The sequence below is a fragment of the Mercenaria mercenaria genome, chromosome 11 (assembly GCF_021730395.1).
Source record: "Mercenaria mercenaria strain notata chromosome 11, MADL_Memer_1, whole genome shotgun sequence".
NCBI classification, from domain to species: domain Eukaryota; kingdom Metazoa; phylum Mollusca; class Bivalvia; order Venerida; family Veneridae; genus Mercenaria; species Mercenaria mercenaria.
This window is the reverse complement of record NC_069371.1, coordinates 65,127,504-65,139,954: the sequence shown is the minus strand read 5'-3', so window position 1 is coordinate 65,139,954 and position 12,451 is coordinate 65,127,504. Positions and strand designations below refer to the sequence as shown.

The 12,451-nt window shown below is 36.6% G+C and overlaps 1 protein-coding gene across 5 annotated transcripts in view; it reads left to right on the top strand.

The window, feature by feature from the left end:
- Positions 1–12,451, top strand: part of LOC123531219 (cytochrome P450 3A2-like) — a 55,071-nt gene that overhangs the window by 27,982 nt on the left and 14,638 nt on the right. For all 5 annotated transcript variants that reach the window (XM_053517600.1, XM_053517596.1, XM_045312014.2 and 2 more), the window contains 3 exons: positions 1,953–2,083; positions 3,219–3,300; positions 5,765–5,922. In XM_053517600.1, coding sequence (XP_053373575.1) covers positions 1,953–2,083; positions 3,219–3,300; positions 5,765–5,922 — 371 coding nt within the window. The remainder of the gene's footprint in view (positions 1–1,952; positions 2,084–3,218; positions 3,301–5,764; positions 5,923–12,451) is intronic.

Here is a 12,451-nt window from a genome sequence, read left to right as displayed (position 1 = left end):
CTGGCCAGGAACAGTTAAAACTGTTTTTGATCTTCTTGTCCGAAATCATAGGGCCTAGGGCTTTGATATTTGGTATGTAGCATCATCTAGTGGTCCTCTACCAAGATTGTTCAGATTATTTCCTTGGGGTCAAATATGGCCCCGCCCCGGGGGTCACTTGGTTTATATAGACTTATATAGGAAAAAACTTTGAAAAACCTCTTGTTCAAAACCAGAGGGCATAGGGCTTCGATATTTTGAATATTTTGATTTTATATTACATCATCTAGTGGTCCTCTACTAAGATTATACAAATTATTCCCCTAGGGTCAAATATGGCTCCGCCCTGGGGGTCACATGGTTTACATAGACTTATACAGGGAAAAACTTAAAAAATCTTCTTGTCCAAACCACAAAGACTATGGCTTTGATATTTTGTATTGTAGCATCATCTAGTGGTTCTCTACCATGTTTGTTTAAATTATCCCTGTAGGGTCAAATATGGCCCCGTCCCAAGGGTCATATTTTTCATATAGACTTTATATAGGGAAAAGCTTAGAATCTTCATGTCCATAACTTACATCATTCAAATTTGGACCACATGTATAGTTTTGAGTGGCAAGATGAACCTTGACATGAGTTGACCTTGATCTTGACCTAGTGACCTACTTTCACATTTCTGTAGCTACAGCCTTCAGATTTGGACCACATGCATAGGTTTATGTACCGAAAAAAACTGTGACCTTGTTATTGACCTTGTGGCCTACTTTCACATTTTTGAAGGTATAGGCTTTAGATTTGGACGACATGTATAGCTTTTGTTCCAAAATAAAATTTGACCTTGATCTAAACCTAGTGACCTACTTTCACATTTCTCAAGCTACAGCCTTCAAATTTGAACCACAAGCTTAGTTTTGTGTACTGAAATGAACTTTGATCTTGAGATTGACCTAGTGACCTATTTCACATTTCTGAAGGTAAGGCTTCAAATTTGGACACATACACATTGTTTTGGTCCGAAATGAAATTTGACATTGATTTTTACTTTGAGCTAGTCTTGAAATTTGGAACATTCAAAAATGGCTCAGTGGATGGCGCAAAGATCACTCTGTAATCTCTTGTCAGGTTAATAGGTTAAAGGTCAAGGTCAGATTAAACCAGAATGGTAGGAGCTTTGTTTACAGTGAGCTTATAATTTCTGTTCCTTGTGCAATTACTGAATGCATCAAGTGGGGTGGGGGGCATTTCGTGTTCGACGAGCTCTTGATAACTTAGAATTTATGGTAACAGTATTTGATAAAGTCAAATATCTCTGTTACTATCAACACTTTTGACTTTAAACTTAAAAATAGTTATTTGCTATCAAAGCCTTCACTATATCTTTAACTCTGATTTGAATTTTGAAAGAGTTATGCCCCTTTTTAACTTTGAATTTTTGTTTGTTTAAGTTTAATAAAGTTTTTACTGGCAAAGCCCTAATTCAGAGTCAAGCACTGAAAAAAGTTGAGCATGCTGTCTTGTGAACAGCTCTTGTTAGAACTTGATGTATTTGAATGCAGTTGTCTTCCAGCTCTGACACATGTGGACAAGTAAACCATAACATGCAAAAAAGAACAGGTATGTACTGGAACATAATCGAGGATAATTAGTTAATTGCCTGCCATTACATAACTGAAATACTGTTGAAAAACAGTACTATATCCAAAACATACAAATGAGCCATGCTATTAGAAAACCAACATAGTGCATTTGCGAACAGCATGAATCTAGACCTGCCTGTGCAGCCATGCAGTTCGCTAACAGTTTCTCCAGTTGCAATAGGATTTGAAAGCGAATAGCATGGATCCTGACCAGACTGCAAGGATGCGCAAACTGGTCTGGATCCATGCTGGTGGCAAATGCACTACGGTATGTTGGTTTTCTCATGTTGCAGCTCAAATAAAGAAACACTCTATATATCAGTTTTATTTCAGTGCTATTCCCAAACTTGGCTGGTTTTCTTGTGAAGATGTTTGGAATTAGTGTCTATTATCCGAAAGATTCCCTAGCGTTCTTCGTTGATGTGATCAAGAAAATAATTAAGGAGCGGCAGGAAAAAGAGGATGTAAGTATCCTGTAGAAGATTTAGGGTAGGGGAAATAGTTTGTAGTGGAATCTGACTTAGAACCCTGCTGTTGGTGGAATCTCTGTGTGTTTGCCTGTGTACATACACCTTGTCTGGGTCATAGCTTTATAACCTGTATTCTGATTTATTTAGTCCTTTAATTATTTTGTCAGGGGAACCATAAGTTGGACGTCCATCTGTCTGTCTAAATAAAGGGCTCTTACCTTCAGTGGTAACAGGTATGGTGCTCTGTTACTATACCCACCACGTTGGTAGCCTAGTGGTAGAGCGCCCGCTTTGAGTGTGGGAGGTCATGGGTTCGATCTACGGCTTAGTCATACCAAAGACGTAAAAAGTGTACTAGTAGCTTCCTCGCTTGGTGCTCAGCATTAAGAGGATAGTGTTAGGACTGGTTAGCCCAGTGTCAGTATAATGTGACTGGGTGGGGTATCATGTCACTGGGGTATCAGTGAGGCAGCACTATAAGGCTGGGCATTGTGCTCACTGCTAAAAGTAGGCACCGCCATTTATATGACTGAAAAAATGTTGAAAAAGACATTAAGCCCAAATGTCACTATATGCATAGCAACTTAAATGTGTTACATTTACCATAAATTTTGAGAAATGAAAATTGATTGTTAAACACGTGATCATCATGAATTGTAGATATGCGTCAAATGTTTTATCTTCAGCTGCTGCAGAATGTAACTCGAAGGATTGCAGAGCTATGCCCCTTTGCTCTAAAACAAATTGCTTGTAGGTGCACTGCATTATTGGTGCATTGAAGTTTGTGGTTAAATTACAAATAATTTCTTTTATATGTATATGTATGTTGCTGTGTATGTTAGTAGCATTACTTCCTTTCACACACTCTCATTCCACACCCTTTTTTTTACCAACAGAGTTTAAATCTTTCATATTTTTCATATAACTTAAATGTACTAGTTCATGGGTATTGGATCCAACCAGTCTACTATGTTTTACAACTACAGTTTATATTTGTTGGCTTATTTTGCATTGTATGGCTCTAATAGTGTGTGCTATCCTAAGTACCCTCCGGCATTCTACACTTACCTTTTATATCATCATCTGTATTGTTTTATCAGCATACTATACAGTGTTGTTTAATTTGTAGACCGAGAGGACAGACATGTTACAACTGATGATGAATGCAGAGTTGCAAGTGGGGACAGAGGATGGTACTCAATCTGTTAAAAGTATGAATACAAGCTTTAAAACCTATAACATTGTTATTGTACCTTGGATAAGCTGTGTTGCCACAGTGCAGAAGTATTTCAATTGTTTATACATGCTAAAGTTGACCTGAGCAAAGAGCTAAGTGTGAGCTTTTTTGATCTGTCTGTGTTTGTCGCACTGATCTGTCTGTGTCTACCGTAGTGTTGACATTGTGGAGGTCAGTTTTAACCCAGTCTTTATACCCCCACCAAACATGTTTGAGGGGGGTATATAGGAGTCAGTTTTGTCGCGTCCCGTCGCGTCCCGTCCCGTCACGTCCCGAAATCTATTATCTCAGTTATTACCAAATGAATTTGATTCAAACTTAAAATACATGTTCCACCTTATCACCCACATCATGTGACACAAGGTGCATAACTCTTGACACCAAGTTTTCATGAATTATGTCCCCTTTTACTTAGAATTTAAGGTTAATTTTGTTGTATTTTCACTATATCTCAGTTATTACTAAATGGATTTGATTCAAACTTAAAACAGATGTTCCACCTCATCACCCACATTATGTGACATAAGGTGCATAACTCTGACACCATTTTTTTATGAATTATGCCCCTTTTTACTTAGAATTTAGGGTTGATTTTGATGTATTTTCACTTTATCTCAGTTACTACTGAATGGATTTGATTCAAACTTAAAATAGATGTTCCTCCTCATCACCCACATCATGTGCCCACATCATGTGACACAAGGTGCATAACTCTGACACCAAGTTTTCATGAATTATGTCCCCTTTTACTTAGAATTTAAGGTTAATTTTGTTGTATTTTCATTATATCTCAGTTATTACTAAATGGATTTGATTCAAACTTAAAATAGTTGTTCCACCTCTTCACTCAGATGATGTGACATAAGGTGCTTAACTCTGACATAAATTTTTTATGAATTATGTCCCCTTTTACTTTAAATTTAAGGTTGATTTTGATGTATTTTCACTATATCTCAATTATTACAAAATGGTTTTGATTCAAACTTAAAATAGATGTTCCACCTCATCACCCACATCATGTGACACAAGGTGCATAACTCTGACACCAATTTTTCATGAATTATGCCCCTTTTTACTTTGAATTTAAGGTAAATTTTGATGTATTTTCACTATATCTCAATTACTACTGAATGGATTTGATTCAGACTTAAAATAGATGTTCCACCTCATCACTCACATCATGTGACACAAGGTGCATAACTCTGACACTATTTTTCTTGAATTGTGTCCCCTTTTACCTAGAATTTAAGGTTAATTTTGATGTATTTTCACTATATCTCATTCTGATTGGCTTAGAGCCAAAGGGAAGTAACCTTTTTTTAACCTTTGTACTGAGTTTCTTCCCCTTAAATTCCAGGAATTAGTCTATTTTTAGAAATCCTATTTTAGATTTTCAATATTTTAGGTGTTTTTTTAAATTTTTTATTATAAGTCCTATGTAAAAAGTAAAAACATTTTTCCGTGGTAACATGGGTCGGTAAGACACTACTTTGTATTCACTTTTAGTGTATCTCTAATATTAGAGATTTAATATATTTACTAGTATTACTATACTAGTATTATACTAGTATTACTTTTATGTGGAAGCCCAGGATGAAGTACTCCAAAGTATTTTTAAGATTCCTTATGGTTGCCATTCTGCTGTGACAAGACCGTATGGTGGGGATATGAGTCACTCCTGTGACAGTTCTAGTTATGAAACTTGGTCAGAACATTACCCTTGATAAAATCTAGGATAAGATCGTTGATGGATCATCTGGGGTCAAAAAACGAGGTCACTAGGTGCATTACTAGGAAAACATTGTTAACTTTTTAGTGGTCACATTTTGTACCTCATCTTTATGAAACTGTTAGAATGTATGTCAGTGATATTCAAAACTGGGTTACCAGAAGGTAAAAACTAGGTCACTAGGTTAAATCATAGAAAGATCTTGTTAACACTAAAGGCCACATTATATATGCGATGAGCATAAAATTTTGTCACTAAGTCAAAATATAGGAGGACATTGTCAACTCTAAAAAGGCCACATCTTCTGTTTGATCTTCACAAGAGTTGGCTGGAATGCTTGTCAGGTTAAAATCTAGGATAAATATGTGACTCGGTCATTTGGGGAAAAAATTAGGACATTAGGGTAAATCATAGAAACACTTTGATAACACTGTAGAGGCCAATTTTTCAACTTGATTGTCAAATCTTTGTCAGAATGTTATTCTGGTTGGAATCTAGGTCAAGTTCAAAAGTGGGGCACCTGAGGTCAAAAACTATGTCATTGGGTCAAGTCATTGAAACACAGTTAATGATCTACCTGATTTACATAAAACATGTAAGATATAAGATATCATGGTAGGTTATCTAGGCTAAGAACTAAGTCATGGTGATGATATAGGGCCTGTAGGCCCTCTTGTTTTTTGTACTATTTGTTATTTCTTATTTCCAGAGCTTTCATTAGATGAGCTATTAGGCCAGGGAATAATTGGTTTTGTTGCGGGCTATGAAACAACAGCTTTATTGATGACGTACCTGTCCTACGTGCTGGCAACACACCCTGATGTTCAGAAGAAACTTCAGGATGAAATAGATGAACATGTCCCAGCTGTAAGTTAGATAAATCAATAAAAAGATTCCTTGCAGTCAGAGATTGCAACCAAGCAAAATTATAGCAGGCAAAGTTTTAATATTCGGCCTGTGAATCCATTTTTACTTTTTCATTGGTTGATAGTTTCATTTTGGCTGCAGTTTTATAAGCTGTTGTAAATACAAGATTTGTTTATGCCCCCACATAAATAGCGATTGAACTGTCTGTTTGTCCGTCTTTATGAATCAGTCCACATTAATGACCAGATTTCGTCCATACTCACACTCAACAATCCTTGTTGCAATACCTTCAAAGTGACCTATACCTAAATGACCTTTACACTCATTTGACCTTCACCTTCAAATTTTTAACCTTAATAAACAGCATTCTTGGTTCTACAGCCCACATAAATGATCCAATTAAGTTCATATTCACACACAGCAATCCTTGTAGCAGGTCTATAAACTGACTTATATAAAGGTCGCCTTGACCCAGCAAACAAAAGACGTTGTATTGACTTTGTACCGACATTGGACCCCGACGTCGGATCAACCTCTGATTATAGTTGGATTTTAAAGTTTTTTAGACGTCATAATACGACGTCGATACAACGTCGAGAATCCAACCAGTATTCAACCATGATGCAGCCTTACCCAACCACAATTCAACCTTAACCAAACGTGTTTACGACTGCATTCTACCCTTAATTTACTATTTTAGTCATTTAAACGTTGGAATTTTACTTGTGACCCAACATTTAATCAACACAATTATATTTATCTTCTAATCTTTATTTCATACTGCGACAATGAACATAAATAAGTCCAAAAGATAAATTGTAGTCAGTTATGCATGCCTCTTCAACACAGCTAAATCATCCACTTGAAATAAATAAAATATGAAGTTTTCAAGTCCACTAAATCGAAATTAAAAAGCGAAAATTTTACTTCGTAAGAGCTAGAATCATGATCACTTCATGCAAAACAAATATATATCTAAGATCCAGATATCTTCTCTGACCTCGCAAAAAGTTTAAAACTTTGGTTAAATGCAGTTCTAAAAAAATAAATGTTGTTTTTTTTTAGCTCACCTGTCACAAAAGGACATTCAAGGTGAGCTTTTGTGACCGCGCGATGTCCGTCGTCCGTGGTCCGTCCGTCCGTGCGTGCGTGCGTCTGTCCGTAAACCTTTGCTTGTGACCACTCTAGAGGTCACATTTTTCATGGGATCTTTATGAAAGTTGGTCAGAATGTTCATCTTGATGATATCTAGGTCAAGTTCGAAACAATGTCACCTGCCGTCAAAAACTAGGTCAGTAGGTCTAAATATAGAAAAACCTTGTGACCTCTCTAGAGGCCATATATTCACAAGATCTTCATGAAAATTGGTCAGAATGTTCATCTTGATTATATCTAGGTCAAGTTCGAAAGTGGGTCACGTGCTTTCAAAAACTAGGTCAGTAGGTCAAATAATAGAAAAACCTTGTGACCTCTCTAGAGGCCTAAATTTTCTTGGGATATGTATGAAAGTTGGTCTGAATGTTCATCTTGATGATATCTAGGTCAAGTTTGAAAGTGGGTCATGTGCCATCTAAAACTAGGTCAGTAGGTCAAATAATAGAAAAACCTTATGACCTTTCTAAAGGCCATATTCTCCATGTGATCTGTATGAAAATTGGCCTGAATGTACATCTTGATGATATCTAGGTCAAGTTCGAAACAGGGTCATGTGCGGTCAAAAACTAGGTCAGTAAGTCTAAAAATAGAAAAAACCTTGTGACCTCTCTAGAGGCCATACTTATGAATGGATGTCCATAAAAATTGGTCAGAATGTTCACCTTGATGATATCTAGATCAAGTTTGAAACTGGGTCAGGTGCCTCAAAAACTAGGTCAGTAGGTCAAATAATAGAAAAACCTTGTGACCTCTCTAAAGGCCATATTTTTCATGGGATCTGTATGAAAGTTGGTCTGAATGTTCATCTTGATGATATCTAGGTCAAGTTCGAAACTGGGTCACGTGCGGTCAAAAACTAGGTCAGTAGGTCTAAAAATAGAAAAACCTTGTTACCTCTCTGGAGGCCATATATTTCATGAGATCTTCATGAAAATTGATCAGAATGTTCACCTTGATAATATCTAGGTCAGGTTTGAAACTGGGTCACGTGCCTTCAAAAACTAGGTCAGTAGGTCAAATAATAGAAAAACCTTGTGACCTCCCTAGAGGCCATATTTTTCATGGTATCTGTATGAAAGTTGGTCTGAATGTTCATCTTGATGATATCTAGGTCAAGTTCGAAAGTGGGTCACATGAGCCATCAAAAACTAGGTCAGTAGGTCAAATAATAGAAAAACCTTGTGACCTCTCTAAAAGCCATATTTTTCATGGGATCTGTATGAAAATTGGTCTGAATGTTCATCTTGATGATGTCTAGGTTAAGTTAGTAACAGGGTCATGTGCGGTCAAAAAGTAGGTCAGTAGGTCTTAAAATAGAAAAACCTTGTGACCTCTTTAGAGGCCATACTTATGAATGGATCTGCATAAAAGTTGGTCAGAATGTTCACCTTAATGATATCTAGGTCTAGTTTGAAACTGGGTCACGTGCCTTAAAAAACTAGGTCAGTAGGTAAATTAATAAAAAAAACCTTGTGACCTCTCTAGAGGCCATACTTTTCATGGGATCTGTATGAAAGTTGGTCTGAATGTTCATCTTGATGATATCTAGGTCAAGTTTGAAACTGGGTCAACTGCGGTCAAAAACTAGGTCAGTAGGTCTAAAATTATTAAAATCTTTTGACCTCTCTAGAGGCCATATTTTTCAATGGATCTTCATGAAAATTGATCTGAATTTTCACCTTGATGATATCTAGGTAAAGTTCAAAACAGGGTCACGTGGCTTCGAAAACTAGGTCAATAGGTCAAATAATAGAAAAACCTTGTGACCTCTCTAGAGACCATATTTTTCAATGGATCTTCATGAAAATTGGTCAGAATTTTTATTAGTTCACCTGTCACATAGTGACAAGGTGAGCTTTTGTGATCATGCAGCGTCCGTCGTCCGTCCGTGCGTCCGTCCGTCCGTGCGTCCGTAAACTTTTGCTTGTGACCACTCTAGAGGTCACATTTTTTGTGGGATCTTTATGAAAGTTGGTCAGAATGTTCATCTTGATGATATCTAGGTCAAGTTCGAAACTGGGTCACGTGCCGTTAAAAACTAGGTCAGTATGTCTAAAAATAGAAAAACCTTGTGACCTCTCTAGAGGCCATATATTTCAAAAGATCTTCATGAAAATTGGTCAGAACATTCACCTTGATGATATCTAGGTCAAGTTCGAAACTGGGTCACGTGCCTTCAAAAACTAGGTCAGTAGGTCAAATAATATAAAAACCTTGTGACCTCTCTAAAGGCCATATTTTTCATGGGAACTGTATGAAAGTTGGTCTGAATGTTCATCTTGATGATATCTAGGTCAAGTTTGAAACTGGGTCAACTGCGGTAAAAAACTAGGTCAGTAGGTCTAAAAATAGAAAAACCTTGTGACCTCTCTAGAGGCCATATGTTTCATGAGAGCTTCATGAAAATTGGTCAGAATGTTCACCTTGATGATATCTAGGTCAAGTTCGAAAGTGGGTCACGTGCCATTAAAAACTAGGCCAGTAGGTCAAATAATAGAAAAACCTTGTGACCTCTCTAGAGGTCATATTTTTCATGGGATCTGTCTGAAAGTTGGTCTGAATGTTCATCCTGATGATATCTAGGTCAAGTTTGAAACTGGGTCAACTGCGGTAAAAAACTAGGTCAGTAGGTCTAAAAATAGAAAAACCTTGTGACCTCTCTAGAGGCCATATGTTTCATGAGAGCTTCATGAAAATTGGTGAGAATGTTCACCTTGATGTTATCTAGGTCAAGTTCGAAAGTGGGTCACGTGCCATTAAAAACTAGGCCAGTAGGTCAAATAATAGAAAAACCTTGTGACCTCTCTAGAGGTCATATTTTTCATGGGATCTGTCTGAAAGTTGGTCTGAATGTTCATCTTGATGATATCTAGGTCTAAAGTGGGTCACGTACGGTCAAAAACTAGGTCAGTAAGTCTAAAAATAGAAAAACCTTGTGACCTCTCTAGAGGCCATACTTGTGAATGGATCTTCATAAAAATTGGTCAGAATGTTCATCTTGATGATATCTAGGTCAAGTTCGAAAGTAGGTCACGTGCCATCAAAAAGTGGGTCAGTAGGTCAAATAATAGAAAAACGTTGTGACCTCTCTAGAGGCTATATTTTTCATGGGATCTGTATGAAAGTTGGTCTGAATGTTTATGTTGATGATATATAGGTCTGTTTGAAACTGGGTCAACTGCAATCAAAAACTAGGTCAGTAGGTCTTGAAAGAGAAAAACCTTGTGACCTCTCTAGAGGCCATACCCTTGAATGGATCTTTATGAAAATTGGTTAGAATGTTCTCCTTGATGATATCTAGGTCAAGTTTGAAACTTGGTCACGTGCCGTTAAAAACTAGGTCAGTAGGTCAAGTAATATAAAAACCTTGTGACATCTCTAGAGGCCATACTTTTCATGGGATCTGTATGAAAGTTGGTCTGAATGTTCATCTTGATGATATCTAGGTCAAGTTTGAAACTGGGTCAACTGCGGTCAAAAACTAGGTCAGTAGGTCTAAAATTATTAAAATCTTTTGACCTCTCTAGAGGCCATATTTTTCAATGGATCTTCATGAAAATTGATCTGAATGTTTACCTTGATGATATCTAGGTCAGTTTCGAAACTGGGTCACGTGCGGTCAAAAACTAGGCCAGTAGGTATAAAAATAGAAAAACCTTGTGACCTCTCTAGAGGCCATATTTTTCATGAGATCTTCATGAAAATTAGTGAGAATGTGCACCTTGATGATATCTAGATAAAGTTCAAAACAGGGTCACGTACCTTCGAAAACTAGGTCAATAGGTCAAATAATAGAAAAACCTTGTGACCTCTCTAGAGACCATATTTTTCAATGGATCTTCATGAAAATTGGTCAGAATTTTTATCTTGATAATATCTAGGTCATGTTCAAAACTGGGTCACATGAGCTCAAAAACTAGGTCACTATGTCAAATAATAGAAAAAACGACGTCATACTCAAAACTGGGTCATGTGGGAAGAGGTGAGCGATTCAGGACCATCATGGTCCTCTTGTCTTAATAATATCTAGGTCAAGTTCAAAACTGGGTCACATGAGCTCAAAAACTAGGTCACTATTTCAAATTATAGAAAAAACGGCGTCATACTCAAAACTGGGTCATGTGGGAAGAGGTGAGCGATTCAGGACCATCATGGTCCTCTTGTTTAACAAAAACTCAGCAACCATTAATGTAAGCCTAAGTTTAAAATATTTTACTCACGTTGCAGATCCCTTTGTGTACAGTATTTGAAACTGGCTCTATCTAACCTCTCCAAATTACATGAACAGAGTGTATCTGGAGAATGCGTGACTAATAGACAACAAGAAGAGAAGACCCTGCGGGTTATAAACTTTTACGAGTACATGTTCAATGCATATTGATTTCCTGTGTAAAATTTATTATCATTATTATTATCATTATTATTATTTTGATAATGAAAGTAGACCATCTTTGATACGAAATTTCGGTAAAAAAAAGAAAAGAAAAAAGATATGATTTTTAATATCCAAATGAAATATTTTTATCAGTTTTATGCGCATTTTCAAGACTTTGTGAGAACAAACAATTATTCTATATTATATAAATAATAATTCTACACCAAATAGTTGTTAGAACAACATTTTATTCTTTTATAGTCCAATCAGAATCCAACGTCATATAGACATGTAAATCTAACGTCGACTAGATGTATTGAATATGACGTTGAACAAATGTTGTATTTAGGTTGCTGTCGTCGCGACCCAAATCCAGCGTTGTTTCGACGTCAGGTGTTTGCTGGGGACCTTCATCCATATGTATGAACAAGATTGCCTACAGTCCACATTAATGATCCCATTTACTTTAAACTCACATTAAACAATTCTTGTGGCAAGACCTTCAAACTGACCAATCTATAAATGACCTTGACCCTCATGTGACCTTCACCTTTGAACTTATAACCTTAATAAAGAACATTTTTGGTTCTACAGCTCACAAAAATGATCTGATTTAGTTCATACTCGCACTCAAAAATACTTGTGGCAAGGCCTACAAACTTACATTTATAGATGACCTTGACCTTCATATGGCCTTCACCTTTAAACTTAAAACCTCCAAAAAGATCTTTCAAATTGGTTATACACCCGGGGCATGATTTTTGTTTTGAAAAAATGCAGCACCTGAGATAGGCGTAGTTTGTTTACTGTATGTGTAAACTTTTCTTCATAATGTAAAATTTCTTGTTATTAAGTTCCTTACAGCTATTTATCAAGTTCTAGCGTTCGAGGGGTCGTGGGATCGAGCCCCACTGGGGTCACAGAATACATACAAAACATGTGGCTTTCTGTTATTTAAGTTTAATTTAGATTAATTGAACGTGAATTGTGGGTTTTGTT